This window comes from Oculina patagonica, chromosome 11, assembly GCF_052425735.1.
Source record: "Oculina patagonica isolate OP01 chromosome 11, crgOcupat, whole genome shotgun sequence".
In the NCBI taxonomy this organism is placed as follows: domain Eukaryota; kingdom Metazoa; phylum Cnidaria; class Anthozoa; order Scleractinia; family Oculinidae; genus Oculina; species Oculina patagonica.
The window spans coordinates 2,511,236-2,536,770 of record NC_135768.1 but is presented as its reverse complement, the minus strand read 5'-3'; the positions used below and the strand labels follow the sequence as shown (position 1 = coordinate 2,536,770).

Here is a 25,535-nt window from a genome sequence, read left to right as displayed (position 1 = left end):
GTCGCTCGTTCCAAGCCATTCCTCGACAAGTGTCATTTGTTTTTCTTCTAGCCCGCAATTTCAAAGGCAATTTTACTCAAGTGGTCTCTTAACTTGGGGCAAGTCTACACTGACGGCCATGTGTGGAAGATGGGGTGGCTTCTTACCTCAACACAAAATAAGGTAAAAGCTTCTTCAGGTAGTTGTTAAATCTGTGGAATGCTTCAGAAAAATCTTGAAAACCTGGTATAGTCTCCTAGAAAGTATTAGCAATATTAATTGTCAATATCAAGGCATTGATTTTAAATTTATTAAGCATTATGATTTTAAGTTAACACATTAGGATAACAACAAGTACAAAGCAATCTCAGGGAAGGTATCAGGGATTTTAAGTGATGGGGATGATCGAAGGATTTTTTGGGGCTTGCAATTTTGGATTCCAGGATTATTTGGGTATGAAAATTTGGCAATAATTTTTTGAGTATTAACAAACACGAGGGTCCAATTTCTAATGTTTTCTTTCCGTTATATCATTTTCCCTTTCTGGAAATTTAAGGGTCAGGAATTCAGCAGGGCATTTTAAGGGGGTTAACTTTTGGTCCAGGGAATTTTTTGGGGTTTTGTTGGAAGCCCTAGGGATTTTTTTAGGGGCTTAATTTTTGTCCCCATTCGATCATACCTGTCACTTCAAATCCCATGTACCTCCTGGTAAAACAATAAGGTTTAACACCTAAACAGTTGTAATAGTGTTGCTATTCTCACCACATTCTCGTCCCCATAGCCCTTTCGTTTCTCTTAGCCGGCTGGGCCTTGGCACGAGGAAACAAAAGGGCTCTGGGGACACAGGATTTCCAGTCCTAGATTCTAGGACTTCCGGTCTTCATGTATGCAGTCATGACATTTCAAAAGAATGTTTGAAAGAGTCGTTACGTTTTCGACTTCCGTTAAGGAATTCTTTGTTCCAAACAGCCAATCAAAAAAATTCGAATTAATTCAAAAATCCTATGTCCCCAGAGCCCTCCGTTTTCTCGTGCCAAGCCAGCTAAGAGAAACGAAAGGGCTATGGGGACGAGAATGTTCTCACCATTGAAATTAAAGAATCTGTTTTGATGCTGTTATAGAATGATACAAAGGCCTGATCCACAGCTCTCAGTACTGTTGCATTTTCGTGAAGGTGATCACAAAACTAACAAAACAAAATAGAGAATCAGAATTTTTGTTGTCATTATTAATATTGTCTCTGTTTTTCAATAATATTTGATGGTTCATTGCATGTTTTAAACATCTAATTATCTACTTCCACCGTGAACAAATAAATTCTGCAATAACTATGACTAGTAGTGTGTTTGGCAACAGAGCGATACAGAAGTATGTGTACCTTAATGCAGCTCTTTTCCATTATTGAGTAAGGAAGAAAACACGGTATTCACTATCAACAAAGTAATAATTTTCCAAGTGATAAAAATTCAGTCACTCTTTTTTGGATGTATATGATAACAAATTTCTTGCAGTACTTTTGTGTTAATTAAGCTTAATTACCTTCTGTGTGGCTGGACTAATCTGCTGTTGAGTGGATTCTACAAAAAATGTCTTGAGGCGCTAACAAAAGGAAAATAAAAAACAGCACCAGCATATTGCATTTAAATAAGTTTAAAAAAATTCTGCCTTTCTTCACTTCATTTCAATTAGTAAATATAATATTATTATAAAATATTATTCCTTTTTTAACTTCTTCATTTGTTCAAAAAATCCTTCACTCATAATGTACATACCGTATTTACTCGAAAAAGCGCCGCGGCGCTCATTAAATTTTTTGCGTCTCAAGTGCGGCGCTTATTCGAGGGCAGCGCTTATTTAAAATTTGGACGCCACAAAGTATCTTTAGTTATCTTTTACAGTTATTGAAAAGAGCGTCTTTTGATTGTCAGTATTTGTCACTTACTGAGACAGAAGTCGCGCTAACTGTCCTGGCAAAGGTTGGCGGCCTTCGCAACATTTACAGAACTACGTATTGTTAGAGTGTTGAATAGAAAAACTAATGGGAGAGCGAAAAACAATCACTCATAACTGCAAAACATCGCTTTTGCTTGTCTTAGAGTTGCTTTGTAGTGCCGTTTTAAGTTAAACGAAATTCTTCAAATAAGTGCCGCATCGAGACTGCGGCGCTTATTCGGGGGCGGCGCTTATTCGAGTAAATACGGTATGTACATATTATCCAAGTATCCCTAACATTATTATTTAATGATTAATTACATTCATTTGTGTAGTTCCAGAAAATATCATTCTATAACCTTCCCATGGAAGCTTTCTGGGTTTGGCCCCCCTCCCCAGCCCCTCTGAAAAATTCCTGTTTTGATTTTAACTTTTCTTTTCCCTCTCTCCTTGGAAATTTCCAATGACCTTCCTTTGGGAGTGGAGTATGGATACTTTCTGGAATGTTCTACTCTCAATCTTTAATACCTGCTCAGTGTAGGTAAGAAAATTTGACATCCCAGATACAAGCTCACGAACCAGTTCAACTGCTTGACAAATGACTTCTTTTGCTTTCACCTGAGAGAACAAGACACAGTTAATCCTCTATTGCACTTATCCTTGGCATTTAACAAAGGTACTTAAAAAAGGATGTTTAACTAACATCACCATCCAATAGCCTGTTTTGGTTTCATAGAATTCAGGGCTTGAGACTAACGGTAGCCAACTAGTCAAAGGCTACTAACAATTTAGGTTTGGCTACCAGGATTAGCATTCCTACTAGCCATTTGGCTAGTGAAAAACTTGGAAAAGTCAACTGTTCTTGAAAGAAATCAATATTCCTGACTAGTGAAAAATTACTTTTGGCTAGTAAAATCTGACATGTCACTAGCTAATAAACCAGTGAGTGTAAAAGTTAGTCTCAAGCCCTGTAGATCATCAGGGAATGGACAAAAAGAAAGGCCAGAGTGTTGCTCCAGCAGAACCTGAGTGTCACAGGTGACTTTCTTTTGTCTTTTGGGCGACTTGTATAACTTTGCTATCATGAAAGCTTTCAAGAGCTGGGCACCAAAGATTCCTTACATGAGAGCCTTTGGGCACCCTGCAATCATTCTAAGAGCACAGCATTGAAGGCAATACAGTGGAACCTCGATATAACAATGGACCAAGGGACTGGCAAAATATGTTCACTATAACAAGGTTTTGTTATATCAAGGTTCTTTTCCATATTTTTACTATTATTGGGGAGAAGAATATCGTCCGTTATATTGAGGACTTCGCTATATAGAGGTTCGTTTATCGAGGTTCCACTTTATGCAGTTATGACCACTCTTTCCAGCGCTGTCATATTTCTTTGGTTATTCATTGTTCCATTTCTCACATTTATTTTGCTTATTTTCCACAAACCTGCAGCCATGCGATGGAACCCTTAGTGACTACAATACACCTGTTCTTACCCATAAGCAACATGTGTACGACATATAGAGCAAACCATTAACAAAAAATTGCTACAATGTAGATGTGATGTGTCATTCTGTACCTGGTGCCTGCGATCATGTGTTGGTACATTAAGCTTGTTCAAATCTCTGATGCCTGTCAATCATTGAAGAATAATAATTATTAATAGCAGCTTATAATTAATAAGTGACCAATTCAATTATAATACGGTCTACTCTCTCCAAGCAGGCACCATAATAAGCATAAACATCACTATAAGGTACTGGGCACAGCTGGTGAGATCATTATTCTTGCAGAATTTTACTTCTCTGCCTGAAACTAAAATGTCTTCAAGGCAGACACTTCTCAAAGGCAGGTAGCTATACAATGTAGCTGACCCCAAGAATGTCTACTTTAGAGACCCAGAGAACTCACAGTAATGAAATTGGCATGCATAAGCTAATATCAATAAATTTGATACATTTTGTAAACTTTTATTTTTTAGAATATCAAGCAACCCTAGCCTCCCTTTTGCCCATCTTGGTGCATCTGGGGCAAGGATAAAGTTAATAAAATTATGACATGGAGTAGCTCAGAAACTGAGTATGTAGGTTGAGATTCTCTGCAGAAGAGAAGAGGATTTAACAAAATAATAGTGAAGGTGATGATGTACTTACTTGTGTCGTTAAATGGAAGTTTCTCTGTCACAACCTTAGAGACATCATCTGTAGGGAGAAATGCTTACAATTATATATTTTTCTTCCCATATTTCTCTATCTAGAACAGTCCAGATATGTCCAGGATTGAACGCTAACGAGATGCACGTTCCTCATGACAGGCATCACAAAGTGTCCTCAATAATAAAAGTTCACCAAAACACACCAAATTCTGTCAAATATGAAGTAATATGGAAACGTCAAATAACACAGTCAAACATGAAGTATTTATTAAACAATCCTTGCATTCAATTCTGGACATAAGTGGAACAGTCAATCATTACCTTAATAAATAAATAATTAACCTCTCAGTAGAGACTGGTTTTACTGCATGTAAGTGTACACAAGGTCTCTTCCCTTCTCTCATACTCATACCCTAATATCAATTAATTGAAAAACAGAAAATAACAAAGTGCTAAAAACATTTTATCTTACCATATCTAGATGTCATTTCTTTGTGTAAGAGCTTGAGCTGCTGGTGGCTTGAAAATTAAGAATAATTTTTCTTAATATGCTTTTATTAATTTATTTCTAATTTTTCAAATGGTGAGTTTGAAGATGTCACAATATTAAAGTGATTTTAATTGTATTACCTCTTCTCTGCTTTAAAACTGGCTACTTTTAACTCTTCTTCTGTCTTATGAAGTTTAGCCTTGACAAAAAGAAACAACAATGTTATAAATGGTTTGATCAGAATGAACAACAACTGGATTGTTATTTTCATTATTTTTCCAGAAACAGAACATTTCTATATGCTGTTTTGGGTAAACCTTACTTCTATTAAATAGATTTAGCCACGCCTAAAAGCGGAGCTCCTCGATAATTTACTTTGCCCTTTATTTAAATATTTGAATTAACTGACCATGGACATGAAAAAATTGGTCTTGAGCCCGCGATCTAATAGAAAAACATTTTCCGGTCAGGGGTCAACTTTATAAAAACTCGTCACCTCGATGAGTTATACACCTGAGCCCGCAATATAGTCATGTGATGCCGGTCAGCGGACACCTTGTGTTGAAAGCTGTCAATTGACCATAACGTGGATGCCGAGTATCAAAGATGTTAGCGTCTATCTATTTCTGAAGTAGGCTACGTACATACGGACGCGCCCGCGAGCAATGCCGCTAGCCATAAGGACAATGTAAATTCAAGTTCATGGTTTTCCTATTTCTGTGAATTTTCTATGGGTATGGGGCTCCGCTCTGTGGCCCTTCGGGCCGCTGTGGAGCTCCGCTACTAAAGAAACATGGAAAATAAGTTTCCTCTGTCGTCAATCAATCCAGTTCTCATCTGTAAGGCACACTGTGTTGGGGTAGCTAGATTACAATAACCAAAAGGGTAGGATCAGGTAGCATTACAGTCTATCAATTTGACACAAACCTCTAACATGGCTCTCTCCTCATTAAGCTTATCAATAACCATTTTATGCTTGCCATTAGCTTCATCTAAAATCTTCTGGTGATCAGTAGAATTTCTAAACAAAAATAAAAAACATGATATTACCCCTAAGTATCAGTAAGTTAAACATGTTTTTACTATCAAATAGATTGTTTCACATATTGACTCTGGGTGTGTTCTTTACCTTTCTAATGCCTCTAACTTCTCCTGAAGGGTCAGTATTGTTCCTTTGTGTTCCTGGGTTGTTTCATATAACTGTCCAAATAATTAGAGATTAAAACCACAAAATAATACAACTAGAGTACAAGCTGAACCGAATATAATGTTATTCATGCATAAATTATATTGATAGGCTGTCACTAAATGGGATGCCTTAAAAGTACTGGGCACTATTAACAATACATAAAGAAATCACGATAAAAGCTTTCTTAAAAGTATGAATCAAATAGTTCTGACCAACTCCTCAAGCATTATTTTACTTTCAAGACATCCAATTTAATGATGACCAATCAATAATATTTATGATGATGTGTTGTGGTTAAATTTTTCTTTGGTTCAAAATTTTTCAAACCAGTTTGATTTTCATATTTCATTGTCTCATATTCATTATCATAATCTGAAACAATGGGAAATAAAAATCAAACTGGTTTGAAAAATTTTGAACCAAAGATAAATTTGAACCACGACATATGCACTAAGTTACTATTGAAAGGAATCTGGCCTTTTACTATATTACATTGCAGTCCTATCATAACAGCAGTATAGCCATGCAATGTTTACAGAGAGCTATGTAGCTGTAGCCCTCTGCATACATTCCAGGCCTGTCATACTAGCATTATAGGCATGCAATGAGTGCAGAGTGCTATGTAGCTGTAGCCCTTTGCATACATTCCAGACCTGTCATACTAGCATTATAGGCACAATATGTGTGCAGAGATCTATGTCGCTGTAGGTCTTTGCACACATTGCAAGCTATTATACTAGTATTAAAGGCAGGCAATATGTGTAGACAGTTTAATATGTAACCGTAGTTCTTTGCACACATTTGCAGACCTATCGTTCTAGAATTATAGGCATGCAATGCATGCACAGAGCTATTTGCACATGTTGCAAGGTCAATCATACGCGTGCAGAGAGCTATGTAGCTGTTGTTTTTTGTACACATCGACACTGACCTCTCTCTGAAGTCTCTCATTTTCCTGAATTTTGATCTGAAGTTCCTGATCTTTCACATCATTATCGTCTCCCCTCGGCATCCCATCAACTCTTGACTGCAATGAAAAAAGATATTAACAACAACAACATCTTAATTAAAAAGGTCAGTTAAAAAGGCAGCCCAGGGTTGATGTGGATTTTTACAATTTAACCATTACTGGCAAAATATTCATGGTCCAACTGCTGTTTAACTCACTCACTCAAACAATTTTACATGTTTTTATAGAATTATTCAGAAATATGAGTATTCAGTTATTGTGTTTGAGCTTCCACAGACTAAACCTAATGACCACTTATTGGTCAGTAGTTCCTATGGAAACCAATAACATATACTGGTAGCCCATGCTGTTTTTGTCCCATGCATTTATCCATGAAATTGATGATGCTGAAATCTGTGCTTAGTCTCTCCAGAATTTGTCGAGTAAAGAATTAAATGGAATAGTCTGCCAGCAGTTTTAAGCACACATAGACTATTTCTGATGCCCTGCCAGGGTAAATTCCGACAAGCAACATGGCCCAAAACATAGCGATGGCACCTAAAATGAAATTGTGACAAAAGAAAACCCCTGTAGCTAAAATTCTGACAGCAACGTCAAGCAACATTAAGTATTGTAAACACCAAGTCTAACATAGGAGATTTTTAAGTTTTGGCAAGCGACACGGCACCCTCTCCCCCCTCTAGAAGGGCCTTATTTATGGTGAGGAGCTGGGTCACTCAGTTAATCAAAAATCAAACTTGATGTCAACCTTTCCTCGCCTGTTCTTTCCATCATAATCATCAAGTTCTTCCTGTAGCACGGCCACTCTCTTTGACAACTACAACAAAATATAAAACAAATGGTTTAAATACCACTTGAGCACTGCTGGTTCTGCATTCAACATTTTTTCCTATGCCGTTTGAGGCTCTAAGGTTCGACCTGAAGAACTATCTACTTACGAGAAAGCTCTGCAGAGATCTGTGTAATGCCTATGATTGGTTAAACCGGTAATTTGTGTAGGGGGACAGGGAGTGGGAGCCCGGGAGAAGAGGGGTGGGAAGTGGGATTTCTAAGGCGGTGGGAACCGGGAGAAAATGAGTAAAATTTTGCAACATTCTGTTATGTTTTGCAAAAGATATGCGACAAAGAGGAAGGAACCACTATGGAAAGGGGTGGGAAGTGGGAGTAAAAGGTACTGGAGCCGGGAGGTCCAAACTCCCTGTCCAAGGGCTCCACTAATTTACATGCACACAAAAATTCACCAATAAGCAACTAATCCCAGACACTACACATATCATTGTAAAACTACATCATCAGTATATGATTTTAAAGGTCTAATCTCAAATTTTCCTTGAGCTGGAAAAGACAAAATTGGGTAAAATGAGAGGTCTGTCTGCTCAGGATAAACCTGCCTTACCTGAACATTTCTGAACTGCAGGCTGTCAATCTCTTGTTCATATTTCCTGATAGACTGATCCTTCTGCCGTACAGTTTCCTGGATACATAATCAGAATAATCAAAACAAAATTTAGGCAACAACTCTGACTCCCCCCCCCCTCTTACTCTCCCTCCCCACACTTCGCCCTTCCCAACCCTCTCAGAATTTCCGAAGACCTTCCTGGAGCAAAGGTAAAAGGTAATAAAAGTCTGTGTTCCAGCCTAGTTGCACATCAGGCCAGTACTTATCCCGGTTTCAGTGGCATGAAGTGACAAGGAGTATTTCTACCTCCCCCCCCCCAGTATTAAATTCTCTGGTACCCATTTATACACCTGGGCCCGGTTGTTCAAAGCATGATTAAGCTAATCCAGGATTAGCGTGAAATTTGATTTTAATTTTATATAATTTCGTTGAGGTTTTCTGTTAATATTTTCTGTCCCACAGTTTTGACATGGACCAATCTCAAACTTAACAAAATATTAGCTTTGGGAAACCTTTTAAAACAAGAGAAATTAAAATCTTGATCATCTTTTAATCCTGGGTTAGCGTTAATCGTCTTTCGAACAACCCGGCCCTGGGTGGAGAAAGTGTACCGGTATTTGTCTTGCCCAAGAACACAACCCAATGACCCTGGTCAAGGCTTGAACCCGGACCGCTCGATCCAGATTCCAGTGATCCCCAGAATCTGGATCACTTGATCCAGATTCCTGTGATTGTGGACTGCTCGATCCAGATTCGAGCACACTAACCGTAAGGCCACTGCACCTCCCTTCCTGGAGCAAACATGGATAGGAATTTTCCAGTAACCACACATCAAATATGCAAGCAAAAGCAGCCTTATTTATGGCCTGTTTAGTTATGGTGCCAAAACAAATGTGACAAAAATATTAAATATTACAGTGGAATCCTGATCTTTTCTCCAAGAGAAGGCAAAATTGGCAAAATTTCAGTGTTCGAATGAGGGAAGGGAAACAACTTCTGGGTCAAGTTATTGGACGGTTTGAAAAATCAAGGGTTAGAAAAATCGAGATTCCACGGCATTCTAAGAAAGATGTTATATTTATTCTTACCTGAAGTGTCTTTGTTTTTTCTTGTTCTTCAATCACAGCCTTCTTTAAAACAGTGTTCTGTGCTCTTTGCTATGAATTAATGAAAATATTGCTCAGAGAAATCTGTGAGCTCGTCCCTCTTATTTCCTTAAATTACTTCAGGGGAGGGGTTTCGGAGAGGGCAGGTGGGAGGTGAAAAAAAAGGCATTTTGTCCCACCCCCATATTGTTGGTAATGTTGTCTTCTTTTTATGATGGCAAATGCATGAGATCAAACAAAGAAGTATAAATTAGCCATTCAACAATAATAACACTGATCTGCATGAAATTTAATATTTTACTAAACAAGTTAATTTTTGAAGGACATTGAAGGTTATTCTTAGCGTTATAAGTAAATTATATGGCCAGGTACGCCACAAAATAAAACAATCTCCCTTGACATTAACTTCAGACCTCGACTATGCTGTACACGTAAGCTTAGCGAAGATAAATATTTAAGCGTGCTCGAACGGAAATGATTTTAGAAGACTGCAAAAATTGTTTGAGAAAATACAGGCGATATAATACCTTCGCAAATTCTGCAGCCAGTTTCTGATACTTTGCCTGCAGTGTCTGAGAGTCTGCACTCATCTTGGCTCCTTAAATGTTGGCCGATCAACATCAGATTAAAGAGAGGACATTGTGGAAGCCTTGATCAATGTTCAGATGTCATTTGAGTTCGTGCAGAGTCGGCCATCTTGTTTTCCTTGTCGAATGATCACGTGACTCCCTCGGGGCGACAGTGACCCATGGGAAGGGCGAAACAAAAACAAAGATGGCGGAAGGCACGGAAGGCTGATAATTCGTCAAATTTCTTCCTTTTTCCATCACCTGAGGTGATAAAGGCTCGCCAGATACTTTATTAAGGTAAGCAATGATATTTGCTATTAATTAATTATCAATGTTAGGCTTATTTTTGAGCAAATCTTATTTCATTGTGCACTTTCACTTCTAACTAGATATCTTCATGCAAATGTGTCGTGTGGAAGACCAAAGGTATTGTCAATGGATTTGAATGCAAAAGAACCAAAGGAAAGCAGTCAAGATGAAGAAGAAGAGGTAGTAGAAGCTACAGATTCTATCAGGCTGGCTGTGAGTGAAGCGCGTGCAGGAAAAAAGGATGCACGTGCAAGCACTTTAAGTTTCGAGCATGAGTCACGCGCAACAAAAGCGAAAGAGGAAGCGAATTCAACGCAAACTATGCAAGCAGATGTTCACGAAAGTGCAGAAGAAGGGGTAGAAGTTGCTGGCGAAGAAGTGCAGGGTCAAAAGAAGAAACGTAAGCGAAGAAAAAAGAAAAAACAAGATTCTGAAAGTGCAAGTGTTACGTCAGCGGGGACCGGTTGTGATGCAATAAAGGATGAAGGTGATGTTACACAGTCAACTTCTCCTGACTCAGCCAAACTGCTAAATGATTGTGCTGATAAAGTAGAAGAGGATCGTGTTCATTTAGAAGCAAGTGCGAGCCAGGATCAAACGGATAGCAAGAAAAAGCGGAGATCAAGAAGAAGGCGAGGAAAAAGTGCGCAGTTGAGCGAAGAATCACCAACAGTGCAAGAAAACATGGCAAAGGGAGACAGTGTGAACGCGAATCTCGCGGCAGATGGCGGTAATGAAGAACGGCAAGATGTGAATGTGTGACTCCTGAGAATGCAAGTAGCGGGAAAAAGAAGCGAAACAGGCGAAGAAAATCGAACAAAACTCACGAAAGCGTCGAAGCTAATGGAGAAATGAGCCAGACAAGACGAACGAATCAGACGACTCCAAGGTCGCATGAAAGATCTGCGGGAAGAAATTCAACTCCTGGTACGTTTTTTATAAAGACTAAAGGCAACAAGCGCAGGCCTCTCTACGAACAATACTGGCCGGTAGATAAAGTGTCTGCTGGGTTGAAGAGAGGAGAGCTTGTGAAGGGAGTGGTGAGGATAAATCCACGAAATTATGAACTAGCCTGGGTGACTGTACCAGGAATGAAGAGAGATCTGCTGATAGAAGGAATGCTGAGACGTAACAGAGCCCTTCATGGAGATGTGGTGGCGCTGGAAATTTTACCCAGAGACGATTGGAAGATTATGAAGGGAGAATTGGACTACAATGGGCTGGCTTTAGGCGAACCAGATCAAGAACGCGCAAACATCGAAAAGGTGATACCGAATCTGGATGCCATGACCGTGAGCGACGGGGAAAATTCACAATCCTCTGAAACACCTGTAAGAATACATCATATGACTATCGATGAACTTCCAGACCAATACATGCAAAAAACTGGCAAGGTTGTGCATATAATTGAGAAGAAGCACTCTCGTGTTGCTACTGGACATCTCAAGCCCTTCCCCCACCCCAAAGAATGCCCTGATGGACTCTTCTCTCCAATTGACAGTCGGTTGCCACGGATACGCATCCCGCGCGAAAACTGCCCGCCTGGATTCTTTGACAGACAACGTGACTTCGAAAACACGCTGCTCGTGGCGCGTATTGTCAGTTGGCCCGAGACCTCTTCGAAAGATTCTTTCCTCGCGATCGGTTCCATCGCGCGAAGCCTGGGCGAGGCGGGTGACATCGAACCAGAGACAGAAGGGATACTCCTGGAGTACGGGATCGATTCAGGGCCGTTTTCTGACGAAGCTCTGGCGTGTTTACCTCAGGAAACACCTTGGAAGATACCCGAAAAGGAGCTAGAGTACAGAAGGGATTTCCGTGAAGACTGCGTTTTTACGATTGATCCTCTTACAGCCAGAGATTTGGACGATGCAGTTCACTGCAAGAAACTTAAAGATGGCCTCTTTGAAGTTGGAGTCCATATTGCCGATGTCAGCTATTTTGTTCGCCAAGGAACAGCGCTGGACGAAGTGGCTGTAGAAAGAGCAACTTCAACGTACATGGTGCAGAAAGTCGTACCCATGCTTCCGCGCCGCTTGTGCGAAGAGCTGTGCAGTTTGAACCCGGGCGAAGATCGTTTGACATTCTCCGTTGTTTGGCAAATGTCAGATAAAGGAGAAATCTTAGATGAGTGGAAAGGAAGAGGAATCATTCGCTCGCGTATCAAGATGGCCTACGAACACGCCCAAGATATGATCGAGAAGCCAAACCGGAAGTGGAATCCAAACGAGCTGCCACCGATCTCAGATGGCGCGAGCGTTGAGGAGATCTCGGCACAAGTGAACCAGCTTCATAAGTTCGCCGTGCGTCTTAGGCGCAATCGTTTTGAAAATGGCGCCCTGCGCCTCGATCAAGTCAAAATCCGGTTTGACCTCGATCAAGAAACAGGTTTGCCCAATGGCTATCACGTGCACAAGCAGCGAGATGCGAACAAGCTGATCGAAGAATTTATGCTGCTAGCCAACATGGCCGTGGCGCATCACATCTATGCTGCTTACCCCGAGATGGCGCTGTTAAGGCGTCACCCAAAACCACATCAGAAACAACTCGACGATCTTATCGAGTTGTGTAAATCATTTGGGATCAGCTTCAACGGGACCTCTTCCAAAACCATTCACGAGTCGCTAGCACAATTTCCGCTGGGCACCCCCGAGCGTGAAGTTTTGGTCAACCTGACCATGCGTCCCATGAAAAACGCGGAGTATTTTTGCACGGGGTCCGTAGAGGAAGGCGAATATGGACACTACGCCCTGAGCGTACCTCTGTACACGCATTTTACGTCCCCAATAAGAAGATACCCGGATGTAGTAGTGCATAGGCTCCTGGCCGCGAGTCTTGGTATAGATCAACCGCTGAATCAAGATCCCGCGATCACTGACATGATAGCGGAACATTGCAATGATCGTAAACTTGCAGCTAAGAGGGCGAGTGAGCTAAGCAACGAGATGTTCTTTGGTATTTTTGTGCGTGAAAGCGGTCCTCTGGAGGAAGACGGCATGGTGTTGAATTTAATGGACCAGTCCTTAGATGTTCTTGTACCCGAGCTGGGTGTGGTCAAGAGGGTGTACTTCAAGTTCTGTCCCGGAGTGAAAAGCTACACGTTCACAAAAGGCCAGAAGGGAAAACCAGCCGAGTTGTGTTTGGTTTGGAGCGTCAAGTTAAAATCAAATAACGCTACTTACGAAGAGGAGCAAGAGGTGAAGATTTTCAATAAGGTCCGGGTGATTTTAACAACAGAAAGCGAGACTGAGGCGAAGACCGCACACCCTTTCAAGGTCATGGCGAAACTAGTCCCCTCTCTCAAGTGCGGAGACGAATATTACATCCCGTCAACTCCAGCAGCTGATAAATCACTCAGGAAGAAAAGGGCTGCCACAAGCTCCGCAGAAGCTGCTCCTCCGAACGCTGCCAACGATGTCCGAAAGAAACTCTTTGATTCAGAAAAAGAGCAGCAAAAGTCACGTGGTTCCGATGTCACTGCCGAGTCTAAAGAAGCAGATGACGTCAATCCCGCGAGTGGCAAAGGCGAAGATGACGAGACCGCATCACTTGGTTCCGATGACGTCATTGTTGAGTCTGATGACGTCATTGTGGAGTCCGAAGAAGACGAAACAAGCACATTGCCGAACGAGGCTACGAACGTAGCCGAAGATGGTTCCGATGATGTTATCATAGAATCGGAGTGCGTCGATTAGAGTTACGAGAAACAGTGCTGAAGTGTGAAGAAACATTTTATATCCCTGAAATGATATTTAAACTGTTTTCAGTTCGATTCTGAAACTTTTAGTAAAAGGAAGTGACTTGGAGGATTTTACTTATAGTCAAATTTTAAAGTTTTCCCTTAGAGTCCAACTCGAATCTCAATTTGATTTTACTTGCCATTCTTTTAATAGTATGCAATTATTTATATGTTTTCCATTGTATAAAATAATATTCAACAAAAAGACAATGTTACATTAGGTAGCTTCCAAATTGATCAAATTAAAAGTGGGGACTTAAAGGAGCATGTTGATATTTGAGTCCAGAGGACCTTGCCAAGTAGCCGTGTTATAAATAGCCCAGAAGAAGAAGGAATCTAGGGCGTTTTAGCTTGCAGTGGCTTGTGAGACTGTTACTGGTACCAAAACCGGAGATAGGAAGACATTTTGTCCAAAGTAATGGTTTCACCATTCACTTGTTGCAGAGGCAAGATTTGCACCTGAGAAGCCAAAAAGTTTGATTTTTTTTTACAAAAAAAAACTTTCCCCATTTACTCGCTGAGAACTCTAGAACTCAGATTAGCTAAGCGCGAAAAAAAAAAAAAAAAAAAAAAAAAAAATTTCCAAAATCCCCCCCCCACCCCCGCCAAAGTCCACTTACCTCCGTTTGCATGAGTTATCTTTTAATCACGTGAAGAGTAACGCGGGCTCTGGGAATAAGATTTGAGCGAGAGAATTGCGTGGACGAAGGAGGATTTTTGGGGGGCTAAAATATGTTGTCCGTTCAACCTTAACATCTTTCAGAAAAGTAGCCATCCGGCATTCATGTTTGCTTTGATTTACGGCAAGGTAACCTAAAATGATCCGGAAAAAGATAAAACTAGGTCGAACAGCGTTTCCTATTAGACGAAAGGGGCCAATCGTCACGTGACGTTTGGAAGCCGCCAAAAGCGCAAAAATTATCTAAAATGATGTTCAACTACATGTTAGCATATTACAGCACACAAAACGAAACAAAGTTTTAAACCTTTCATTTATAGTTTTTTTTTTGTTGGACTCTTTGTTGTAAGAACTATCGACTTGCTCTTGCAGAGAATTGTGCGAGAACTGAAAAACACGACTAATCGACTGCGTGTTGAGTCGGTAGAAAGCGGGAGGTTCCTTATATTATTTACTTTCTTTTTGACTCGTTCGCTTTGAGTCCATGTTGAGCGAAAATGGAAAACCCACAAAGCTTTCCCCCCCCCCCGCCCCGCCCACCGCCCCCGGCCCCGCCTCCCGGGCCCTACGAGAGCTTCGACTGTAGCGAAGAAGTTACGAGCACTGATTACTATTTACAAAAGAAGAACACAATTCGATAAAACACAACTTGGAATGGCGAAGAGGTTGCGAACGGTATGAACGCATCCAGCAAAAAATCTCTCTCTTTACTTCCGGGGTAGGCTTCCTCGATGTGATCAAAAAAACCTCAGCTTTCCGAGTTTGCCTGCTCTAGATTCATAATAAATATTTTTCGCGCCTTTCTTCTTCATTAATTTAAAAAGTTTTTGGTTTATTCATGTTAAAGTCTCATCCAGTTCATCCGTTTCTTTACCCGTGTCCCACTCGGTCTGTAACTCTGATGCGACTTCAGTGAATAGTCGGTCCCAGTCCCAACGTTTGTCCTCCTGCAAAAAAGAGCGATGGAAGAAAATGACTACGAAACTGAGTGTACAAATGAGTTAAGGTCATTGCCCAGTATTGCATTGCGCATCCTTACTGCGCAGAATTTTACACGTAATTTAGCGCGCGCACTTAAACAAAATGGCGGCTTTTTAGTTCTATGCGGCATGGCCCGCGAGAGAAGTAAATTGTCGCTTTCTCGTAAACGAGTCTGGTGACCTATCAATTTTTTCTCATATTTTGGGTGTAGCGATCAAATTCTTTCTGTAAAATGAAAACAGATCACTTTCTATGTTTGTAAAATAAATTATCTCTAAAAACGTGTTTGCCAGTACTCGCAAAGGAATAATAAAGGAATTATATGGAAAATACAAGGTCTTCCTGCTCCCAACGAATATGGCGACCCCCCTCTAAGTTCCCTTAAAGTAATAAACTAGTAGGCGAAGATTGGTTAAAAATCTACCTTATTATAGGAATATAACGAAGCACTTAAACAACGCGAACAAAATTTACGTGTAATAAAATTGACGCGAATTTAAGAAAAGTTCTGCTTAAATGCTTATAATAAACGTGTCTACATCAATAAAATTAACGCGAATTTAAAAAATTCGCGTTAATAACATGTATCGCTAATTTCTTATAACAAGGTATGTTCAGCTCTATTTCAGGGTAATGACCTTAAAACGGACTGAGAGTTATTTGCGAAGTTGTATGGCTTTGAGTTCGTTTATTAATTACGCACAAGGCTTGCAAGCGGTTAAGAGTAAGCTTGTGTACATGTCTTAAGGAATCAGCGAGGATGTGATCTTTTAGCCAATCATGCAGTGATTATCAAAATGTATACCTCAAATACTTCAGTTTCTGGTGACAGAACGTTGGTAAGAAGTTTTAGGTCGATTTCGCCATCCTGCAAAATGAAAAAAAGAAAGGGAAAAAGGCTACTAAGACACCATACAAAGATACGTTCGGCTGAGTACAAGAGAACGACAAAGATCACGACATTTATTCGTCTTAAGTTTTCGCACACAAACCAAACTGACTCATGTTAATTTCACCTTCTAGATCGGCACTTTCTGAAGGGACTCAACGAATGGTTGTCATTATAAATCGCTTTATTCAAGCGTTTCCGTTGCCATGCAGCAATTGAACACACACTCAACCCATGCACGATACCCTGAGAATTGATTTAACAATACTAGGGCTCGAAACATCAACGCTTCTCGACCAAAATAGCTAGGCCAGATTCTCTTTATTTTCCCTTTCCCCCCATTCTTTTATTGTCCCACAGCATCTCTTCTAGATTTCTTGCGTGATTCCTGTCCTCGTAGATGTAGCAAAGAGCCAGGCTGAAATTTCACTAGCAAACAGTCTTGGGTAATTTCAAAGGTGCACAGGCCGAAAAAGACAGCTGTGATTTGTTGATAAGCCTGCTTATTTTTTTTTCTTGGCTACATCCCTGTGTACTCACCAGTAAGTTAACATTAAAGAGAGCCGACTGTTTCTGAAAATAGCTGTCCAGTTCTTTGTATGTCGCCACCCTGTTCACTTGCACACTGTGATTGTGAAAAAAAAGAGAAATTAACTATCCGGCTACTGACTCAAGCAACGTAACATGTTTACTCTAAGCGTGTGTGTTAGAACAAATCATCATGTACATTAAATAATATATGTGTGATTCAGCCCGAATTAGAAGTCAAAATAGAAAACCCGGAGAAAGTCCATAGAAGCCCGGGAGAAGAAAGCAACAAGCTTACGCGTCCTGTCCACTGAAGCAGCCTCTTTCTGCTATGTCCTGGGAGTGGGGGGGAGCGGGTGCCTAACGACTGTGCCAGCCCAGCCCTTAAAGTTGACAGAAATTTGGAATTCTCTCACCACCTTTAATCACTTATTCATAGTTAACCCAAAGCAGTCACCCTTTTGTGCCTTATAGCGAACTGACCCTCTATCACTTCTTTTCTGCTAATTCACTCTAAAAAGAAATTTTATCCAAGCGTTGACTGTTTCACAAAGACCGAAAACTGAGATACTTAACAGACAAATTTTTCAATCAAATTCACAGAATGAGGACGCAAAAGTGACTCACCTGGGCGGGGCTGCAATCTGTGTCATCATATCCTCTTCTTGTACATCCTCAAGGTCAGGGATTACAGGAATATCTGAGTTTGAAACATTCTTTTTAATACTATAAGTTTACGTTTTAACAACGAGTCATTTTCTTCTTACCATTTAAAGGCCATACTTGTGACAAATTTTGTAGCATAAAATGTCACTCATACTGTAACTTTAAATGGTGTTTACAGTGTACACGAGCCTAAATATGTGTAAACTGCCTTAATGTAAGTTCAAAAGAATGGAATTTTACATTCCTTTCCCTTGCGGTTTTAGCTTGCGTTTGCGTTCTACGTTTAAACCAAGCTTTACTGTAAAATAATTAGAAGGAACTCAAATCTTACCACTATCATCCTCCTCTTGTGTTACTGTATTATCCATTTTAAGTCTTTCACTACACAAGAAAAACAAGCAACGTTAGTCAAATTATAAATCTATAGATGTGTGCATTATTGTACGGAAAGCAGATATTGGCCGTTTTCACACTAGAAGACGGACAAGTCGTCTGACGATTTGTTCCTATAGAGTGAATTAAAGACGGCTTTTTGACGACTTGTCCGTCTAGACGACCAATTCGTCCTTAAAAAATCGTCTTCCCAGACGGTCAATTCGACGGACAAATTCAGACGACTTGTACATCCAAAATCGTGTCCGTCCCGTTTTCACACTAAGACGACTTGTCCGTCTCAGACGATTTGTCCGTCTCTAGTGCGAAAACGGCCATTGATTATTATTAAATGAAAATATCCTTTGATAAAAAAATCGATCATTGTTAAGGTTTTCAAACCAAAAAGTAAAGGTAAAACCTTACTCTTCTTCTTGAAAGGTTTCCACATCAGCTCTCCTCCTGTCCAAATATAAAAATAATTATTATATATTTAGTTTTATGTGATTTTAAATTGGAATATCAGACTAGTATGGGGTGGTAAGGGAATTATAAAATAATTCCTTTCCTCCTTTTCTTTTTCTATAACTGCAGCAATTGATGACAGTAAACTCCAGTGGTGCTATCTATCATTTTTCTCCATTGAAGAGCTAACGTTCAAATGCTAGCTTTCCAAATTCACTAGAGGGATAATAAGCTAGGTGGTCTTTTATCTGATTCTATTTCCAAGATACTAAACAAGGTAAACAACAGGAAGTCTGGAGGGTGTTCAAGCCAAGTGGCTCATCAGACCGGAGCTTATCCTGGTTTCAGTAGCATGAAGCAACTGGGTGTATTTCTACTCCCCCCTGGATGGGATGCTAGTCCATCGCAGGGTTACCCCCCAGCATTAAATTCAATTCGCTTGTACCCCTTTATACACCTGGGTGGAGAGAGGCACTATGAGACCACCGTGCCTTCCTCAAACACCAGGAAGAATAAGCTGAATTTCATTGTTATGCTGTATGTTATATTTTTATTAGTAATTTCCGTAAAAAAAGAACTGGTCCGTACCCTTTCTTTTTCTCTTTAGGTGTGTCATCTGCCCACCCTCCTTGCCGTCTTGATGGTCTTGGTGGAGGCTACAAATAAAATGAAGCATAACCATTTTCTAAAATTTTATTACTGGCAAAGGAAGAAAAAACTATGCACAATATGTGATACTTTAAACTGCCATTCTCCTAATCACTACATGTTTTTAGTTTTTAAATTTTTAACTTTTAAAACTTCACTCTCTGCATGTATAGATATTTTAGCTCAATAGATTATTTTAGTTAGGTATTTTTATATTTTATTTTATATTTTAGCATAGTTATTGTAAAGCGCTATGAAAGACTAGCTAAATAGGGCTATAGAAATGATTATTATTATTATTATTATTATTATTATTATTATTATTATTATTATTATTATTATTACATGTGGACTGGAGAAAACTGTGGTTTTTGGCTAATCTTTGTAAAAGTACTTCTTTGACAATAGTTAACCTCCGCAACACTATAACTTTTCAGTCAAAGTCTGCCAAGAAATTAAAGAAAAATGTACGGAAAACTGGAAAATATTTTGCACTCTTTCTTGCTCTCCCGCCAAAATGGCAGCTCTTTGCCCTGGGGGTGAGGGGACTCCTACTAAAAGGGACATAGTTGCTCATCATCTCACTTAGGGGTGTAAATTTAGGATTTTGGACTCACTTAGGGTGTTCAGGACACAATATCAAATTATTTTAGCCATCAAGGTCTCGTCAAGGGTTTCATGTGAAGAAATAATAATTAAAATGCCCTCGTACTGTGCTGCCAGTCTAGACTGATAAGGCATGAACAAGTTTCTGGGGCTCAAAAAAAAAGCTTGAACCTGATGCCCAGATTGGTCTAATTAAAGTTTCTGCCCCGCACCCCCCTCTGTCTCCCTGGCACTCTGCCTTGTACCTGATCAAGATCTGTTGAAGCAGCAGTGTTGTTGTTGTCTGTCGCTGCCATGTCTCCAAGTGCTGCATCCAGGATGTCGTCCTCGGCATCAAGCTGGGCTTGAGCATTCTGTGCTGCTCGTCTTCCCTGCCTGACTTCCTGTTAAAAAAATAGAATTTTAAGGTAAACAACCATGTGTACCATGCTTTATACAATATAAATTATACATGCTCTCACTGGATAGCTAGTATTTTAAATCATTGTGCCATTCTGTAAAATATCCACACCCACATCATGTAAGGTCATTGGAAGTTCTGAGGGGGTGGGGTCTTAAAAGCTAATACTTTTACAGGAAAGTGTGACACTAGACTAGAATTTGTGGAGGGGTTCGAACCAAAAACTCCTGTGGGGGTAGGGGGTACAGATGTTTTCTGGAGTAACATATTACCAACTAGTAATTACACATGCAACTGAGTTTCAAAGAACTCAAAACTAGTTTTATTAAAAGTTCAATCAAGATTTCCTGCACAAAATCTTCTAAATTCCCTTTGGTCACTTCCTCTTGTGTTTGTATCAGGCTAAGTAAACATGCTGTATTTTCATTCATGTTTTAGCACAATGCATTTTCTACTATCAATACATTCTGAATGCTTGTGCAGCATCATTTTATTTCATACCGTAACTTCAGAATCAAAGATGGTAACCGATCAAAATGCCCCCAAGACAAAACACACCCAGCATAACGCCCCCTTAAAAGCTTAATATTTAAATTATTAGTTCATGTAAGAAAATAACTTCCCTCAAGGAAAAAAATCTGGCTGTATATTTCTCGTTCTAAAAACGTGCTTTACCAAAGGTTTTTGAATACAAGCAGACACATTCCACGTAAAAATCCCAGGGGCGTTATGTCGGGGGCGTTTTGTCTTGGGGGTATTATGAAAGGCATTCTCGAAGACATAGCAGAAAACTGCACCATCCCCATGACCCAATACACTGAAAAAACTTGGGAGAATGTTGACAGAAGTAGATAGCTCCCACTTGCAACATGTGCGGGAGTTCTTTGGTTTTATTTTAAAGTATTGACAGTGCAGTGTTCATGTTTTGTGTTAATACAGGGAAAGGATCCAGTTCTGACTTTCTACCATGTTTTTACATGTTGATGTACGGCAACTTCCGACAGCACAAGGCATGCCAATATTAGAGGGTTCTGCAATAATTCACTGCTCTGTAGTCCACAGAAGAAAAGACCAAGGTAGATACACGTACGCTGTAGCATCTGATAAACACTCTATACATCCAGAAGCACCCACACAGATGTCAGAAGATGAAGGTTCAACTGAGCTTACAGACAGACAATTTGAATCCCATGGAAAAGAAGTAACATTACAGAATTTTTAAATGTTAAAATTATAAAATTAAAATTATTTACTGTTTTCCGGGATCTTTTCCGAGGTTAAGATCAGTGAAACTGATCGAAACGTCGAATTTTAAATATTCTTAACCTCGGAAAAGATCCCGGAAAACAGTAAATAATTTTAATTTCTTAAGATGAGAGGTGAAAGTTTCAGAAATAGGATTAAAATTATAACTACAAGTTAGTTGATAAGTACGACAGAATGATCAGTTTGGACATCCACTAAAAACAAACAAGGAGAATGTAAGAAAAAAGATGAATATTTAAAATAGTTTTTAAAAAAGAGTTCTTTAGGCAAATTTTATTGGTTAGAAGCCCACAGTGCACTATGAGATCTGTAAGTGACCAAGAGGTTACTGTAGGATTCCTCGTGTAAGGAATCCCCAACTTCCAAGTGAATGTATCAGTGGTGAGCTTAGACAGCACTTCTAATTTATTTAAATTTTATTATTTCTATTAAATTTACCGTAATTCAATTTCAATTTTTAATTCAATAGTAAGAGTGATTTTACTTAACCCATGAAATTATAGTTATTAAACTTTAACATACTATTATATAGACAAGCATTTCATTGTTAAATCTTTTGTTTACGTAGCTTTGACTATTATGCATTAACTGTTAGATTTTATTTCACTGTTGGTTAAATAAAATCACTCTGACTAAAGGCTGAAATTAATTTAACAAAGGTACTGTTTTTTTTTTTACTAACAACACACTCAGTTTACTGCATTAGTAGTTAAATAATAATTTATAGGAGAAGAAATGTGGCATTTCTATAATGTGGGAAAAGTCATGAAGGAAAAACAACAGTGAAAGGAATTCATCAATGGCATAAATAAATGTAAGCATTTGGCGGAATGACAATAACCAATTGTTAAGAAAGACAAAGAAGCAAGATCAACCATTACCAAAATTCATAAGACCAGGAATCAAGAAGAAAGTAATAAAGATAAAAGCAGGTTCGAAATACTGTAAGACAGGTTACCCAATCCAGATTTGTACTGTCAACATCAGAAGGATCAGGACCAAGAGGCAGGTCAACTAACAGCAAGTGATGACCAGCAGTGTTTGTGTTATTCACCTCAGATGACTACTCAGGATAAAACAAGTACAATAAGAGTTAAAACAGTACATTGAGACCTAAAGTAGGATAGAGTCTGTGTACGAGCCTAGTGGCCCATCAGCAGGCGGGGCGCCCTTATCCTAGTTTCTGACAGCATGAAGCAACTGGGGGTATTTTTACTCCCACCTGGATTGGATGCTACATGTATATGTAGTCCATCGCAGGGTTACCCCCAGTATTAATTTGCCGGTACCCATTGAACAAATAACTCAGGAGACAGACAACGTTGATTGTTTTAAGTATACAATCATATGGCCGAGAGCAGATAAAGAGAGACACAAACATAGAATATACTGTAAAAGAGGAAATCTCATTAATTTTAGTTGATATTCAAATATTTATATATCATTTTAAAATTTACAGTTTATTAGACTTAAATAAATAAATGATCATGGTTATAAATTTCCAGATATGATTAAAATGTTCACTTTTAACCCTTTTTTTATTTCATTGGAATATATGTTTAGTGAATATTATATATTTATTTTTAATTATTGTACACAGTGGAATCCCACCTTCCAGCTACCGCGTCACAATCGCTCTTTTGGACAAAACAAATGATAAACCTCGATATTCCTCCTCCAAAAATTTTGCTACTTCAATGAGTGGCTGGATTTTCAGGTTTCCACTATACACATTTCATATACCTTTGCCATGTCGGTGTTTGTCTTTAATATGTCCCTTTTGTGTGATTTAGGTTCAAAGGAGTTTTTATCAGAGAGTGAAGAAGTGCGGAGTTGGTGCGAAAGAATATCTGTCCACTCGTTTAGTTGCTGTACCCCACTAACTCTCCTATGTAGAATGAGAGTGATAAAAGAAAGGTGAAAAGGGGTGCCATATTGAAAATGATTGGGTGCTGTGATGCCCAGGGAAGGTACTCCGGCTTGTAAATGATGGGGATGATCGAATGGAGGCAAAACTCAGGACCCAAAAAAATCCCTAAGTCTTTTGACATTACCCAAAAAAATAAAATCCCTTGTCAAATTACCCCTAAATTGCCAGGAGGGTCAATAATATAACACAAAGAAGGCTCGTTTTGTTTAAATACGCCATAAATACGCCAAGGCCGCGCCAAGGCACTTAAGTTCGTCTTTAATACCCAAAAAATCCCCTATCTAAATCAAGTCACCCAAAAAAATACTTGCCAAATTTTCCACCCCAAAAAAATCCCGGAATCAAAAATTTCAAACCCAAAAAAAATCCTTCGATAATCCCCGTCACTTAAAATCCCGAGTACCCCCCTGGGCTGTGATGTGGGTGCTGAGATATAATGTTTGAAGGGTCGAATAGATACCAGAAACAAAAACACTCTACAAATATACATGTATAATATTTTTACAGAACTTTCTCAGGCATTTCTACAATGAGAATAAAAGTAATACTAGTTGCATAATAATTGCATTATTTTGACAAAAATCATAACAAAAAGGGTGGCTGCTTGAATAAAATTATAGAATGGCAGACATATCATTTGCCAAATACGAAAAAGAAAGTGGCAGTCTGAGGAATATATTTACATGTATTTGTGCAACCTACAAAAGTGAATTCCTTACCAAAATTAGCGAAGGTTATAATAAAGGTGCTGTATCCTCAACATAATAAAGTGTTAACCCTGATTCGTCTAGTTTAAATAAATACTACATACATGTACTAGACAGTACATTCAAAAACTCATTACTAATTCATTAAGAAAAATACAAGGAAATTGATCTTAATTTTCTTGGCCAAAATAACCCAAAATCTAAATATCAGTGCAAAAATGGAAAGGCCTACATCAGAGATTTTTGAAGTTGTGCGATAAACTCACAGTTCGTGCTTTATCAAGACTTAAATACAGTACTTGGCTGTGCCTTGTGTTTTAAACTTGATAAAGCACTTCTGCTCATTTATTAAACATTACCAAAGTCATTGACAAGAACACTAGAGATGTACACAAAAGGATGCGTTTTTCTCGAGACTTGTTTCATACTTTCGTCACTTCCCCATATGGTTTAGATAACTGAATAAAGCATAGTTACTATCATTAAGCTGTTTCTCAAAAAAAAACTAGGAAACTAAGAACCAAACCTCTCTAGCTCGGCAACATCTACAGGCCAAATCTTAAAGTCCATGGGAGATTAAATTAAAATACATGTATTGTGTACTTTGATTGACTGAAAATTCAAACTGTGGTTCACTTTATGCAAATGTTTCATGTCTCCAGTCAAAGAAATCAAACACGCATTAATATACAACATGTCAGTAAAATAATTGTCCATTTACTTTAGAATTAGTCTGATTGGTCTAAACTGTCTCCCGGACTTTTCCAATTATAAACAGATTTGCTCAAGGGGTAGTGCAATTGGCCATTTCTGTCACGTCAGTTTTCCATTTAATAACAGATAACATCAGTGTGTGGGTTTTTGTTATTCAAGACAGTGTACTCCAATCTCATATGATATCAGATCTGAATTGAATTCTAATTCAATTTTAAAAAATCTCAGTATTAAAAAATCAAGATTGTTCACTGTTCTTTAAGGAACAAAGACAAAACCACAGTGATGTGGAGAAATCTTCGACCTGCATTACAGCTTTGAATAAATTTAGTCACTGTGGTACTGTAACTACAGGTGTATTTGATGCCAGGTATAAATTTTGGAGCTGTAATTTCTTGTCTTTTTTCCCACTATTAGGCATTATTCTGAAAGCACAGTACTTTAAAAGAACTGTTTAATGACTAGTAAGGCTCTATAACTTAACGTTTCTGTCAGAGATGACCTAAATATATTAAAAGGAATCTAAATTAAAATATAACATTTTAAAAATATATATTCAGCTTGTTTGCTTGCGTTGTCAAGTGAAAAGACATCATTATTTCATCCGTAAAGCAAACTTTTACCCAGTCTGTACTTACTCTCTTAGGCGAAAAGTCATCCATGAATGTTACTATTTCCGCAAATGTCCAAAAAGAGTCTCGTTAAGTTGTCAAAAATACAATTTTCAGAGCGTACATTTGCTCTAGACTCCCTCAAGAAAACAAACACTCCAACATGCCTCTGGGGACTTTGTGTAACATGTCATAAAATGTCTCCAGCCATCTCTCTGGTCACAACGCGTGAAAAG

At 38.9% G+C, this 25,535-nt stretch overlaps 3 protein-coding genes across 5 annotated transcripts in view; 1 reads left to right on the top strand and 2 right to left on the bottom strand.

The window, feature by feature from the left end:
* Positions 1–10,190, bottom strand: part of LOC144631102 (protein phosphatase 1 regulatory subunit 21-like) — a 30,619-nt gene extending 20,429 nt beyond the window's left edge. The window contains exons 1-15 of the mRNA XM_078489485.1: positions 9,748–10,190; positions 9,203–9,271; positions 8,112–8,189; positions 7,464–7,532; positions 6,677–6,772; positions 5,686–5,756; positions 5,484–5,577; positions 4,697–4,755; positions 4,539–4,585; positions 4,065–4,112; positions 3,491–3,543; positions 2,440–2,529; positions 1,519–1,578; positions 1,064–1,165; positions 147–235 (exon numbers count right to left, since the gene is read on the bottom strand). Coding sequence (XP_078345611.1) covers positions 147–235; positions 1,064–1,165; positions 1,519–1,578; positions 2,440–2,529; positions 3,491–3,543; positions 4,065–4,112; positions 4,539–4,585; positions 4,697–4,755; positions 5,484–5,577; positions 5,686–5,756; positions 6,677–6,772; positions 7,464–7,532; positions 8,112–8,189; positions 9,203–9,271; positions 9,748–9,810 — 1,088 coding nt within the window. The 5' untranslated portion in view covers positions 9,811–10,190. The remainder of the gene's footprint in view (positions 1–146; positions 236–1,063; positions 1,166–1,518; positions 1,579–2,439; positions 2,530–3,490; positions 3,544–4,064; positions 4,113–4,538; positions 4,586–4,696; positions 4,756–5,483; positions 5,578–5,685; positions 5,757–6,676; positions 6,773–7,463; positions 7,533–8,111; positions 8,190–9,202; positions 9,272–9,747) is intronic.
* On the top strand, positions 9,886–14,101 carry LOC144630959 (DIS3-like exonuclease 2). The gene is given in 3 exon segments (XM_078489315.1): positions 9,886–9,896; positions 10,179–10,854; positions 10,857–14,101. Coding segments are annotated over 3 exon segments (3,624 nt in total). The 3' UTR covers positions 13,794–14,101.
* A 1,005-nt stretch (positions 14,102–15,106) lies between these two features.
* LOC144631123 (intraflagellar transport protein 43 homolog) lies at positions 15,107–25,467 on the bottom strand. Of its 3 annotated transcripts, none has more exons than XM_078489507.1 (10): positions 25,327–25,467; positions 23,081–23,225; positions 19,917–20,054; positions 19,006–19,073; positions 18,379–18,414; positions 17,912–17,961; positions 17,542–17,614; positions 16,927–17,011; positions 16,303–16,365; positions 15,107–15,463 (listed from the first exon to the last, which is right to left on the bottom strand). In XM_078489507.1, exons 1-10 carry the CDS (start codon positions 25,344–25,346, stop codon positions 15,353–15,355), a joined length of 789 nt encoding a protein of 262 aa, XP_078345633.1. In that variant the 5' UTR covers positions 25,347–25,467; the 3' UTR covers positions 15,107–15,352. The 3 variants fall into 3 exon arrangements, with proteins under 3 accessions (XP_078345633.1, XP_078345632.1, XP_078345634.1); XM_078489506.1 differs by lacking the exon at positions 25,327–25,467 and adding an exon at positions 24,501–24,625; XM_078489508.1 differs by lacking the exon at positions 23,081–23,225.
* Positions 25,468–25,535: the final 68 nt, after the last annotated feature.

Excerpts from the sequence above, each read along its gene's own strand:
- LOC144631123 (XM_078489506.1), bottom strand. The coding sequence starts at position 24,544 with ATGGACTTTAAGATTTGGCCTGTAGATGTTGCCGAGCTAGAGAG. Across the intron at positions 20,055-23,080 it reads CAAACACCGACATGGCAAAG|GAAGTCAGGCAGGGAAGACG; the intron begins GTATATGAAATG and ends TTTTTTTAACAG. Across the intron at positions 19,074-19,916 it reads CTTCAACAGATCTTGATCAG|CCTCCACCAAGACCATCAAG; the intron begins GTACAAGGCAGA and ends TTTTATTTGTAG.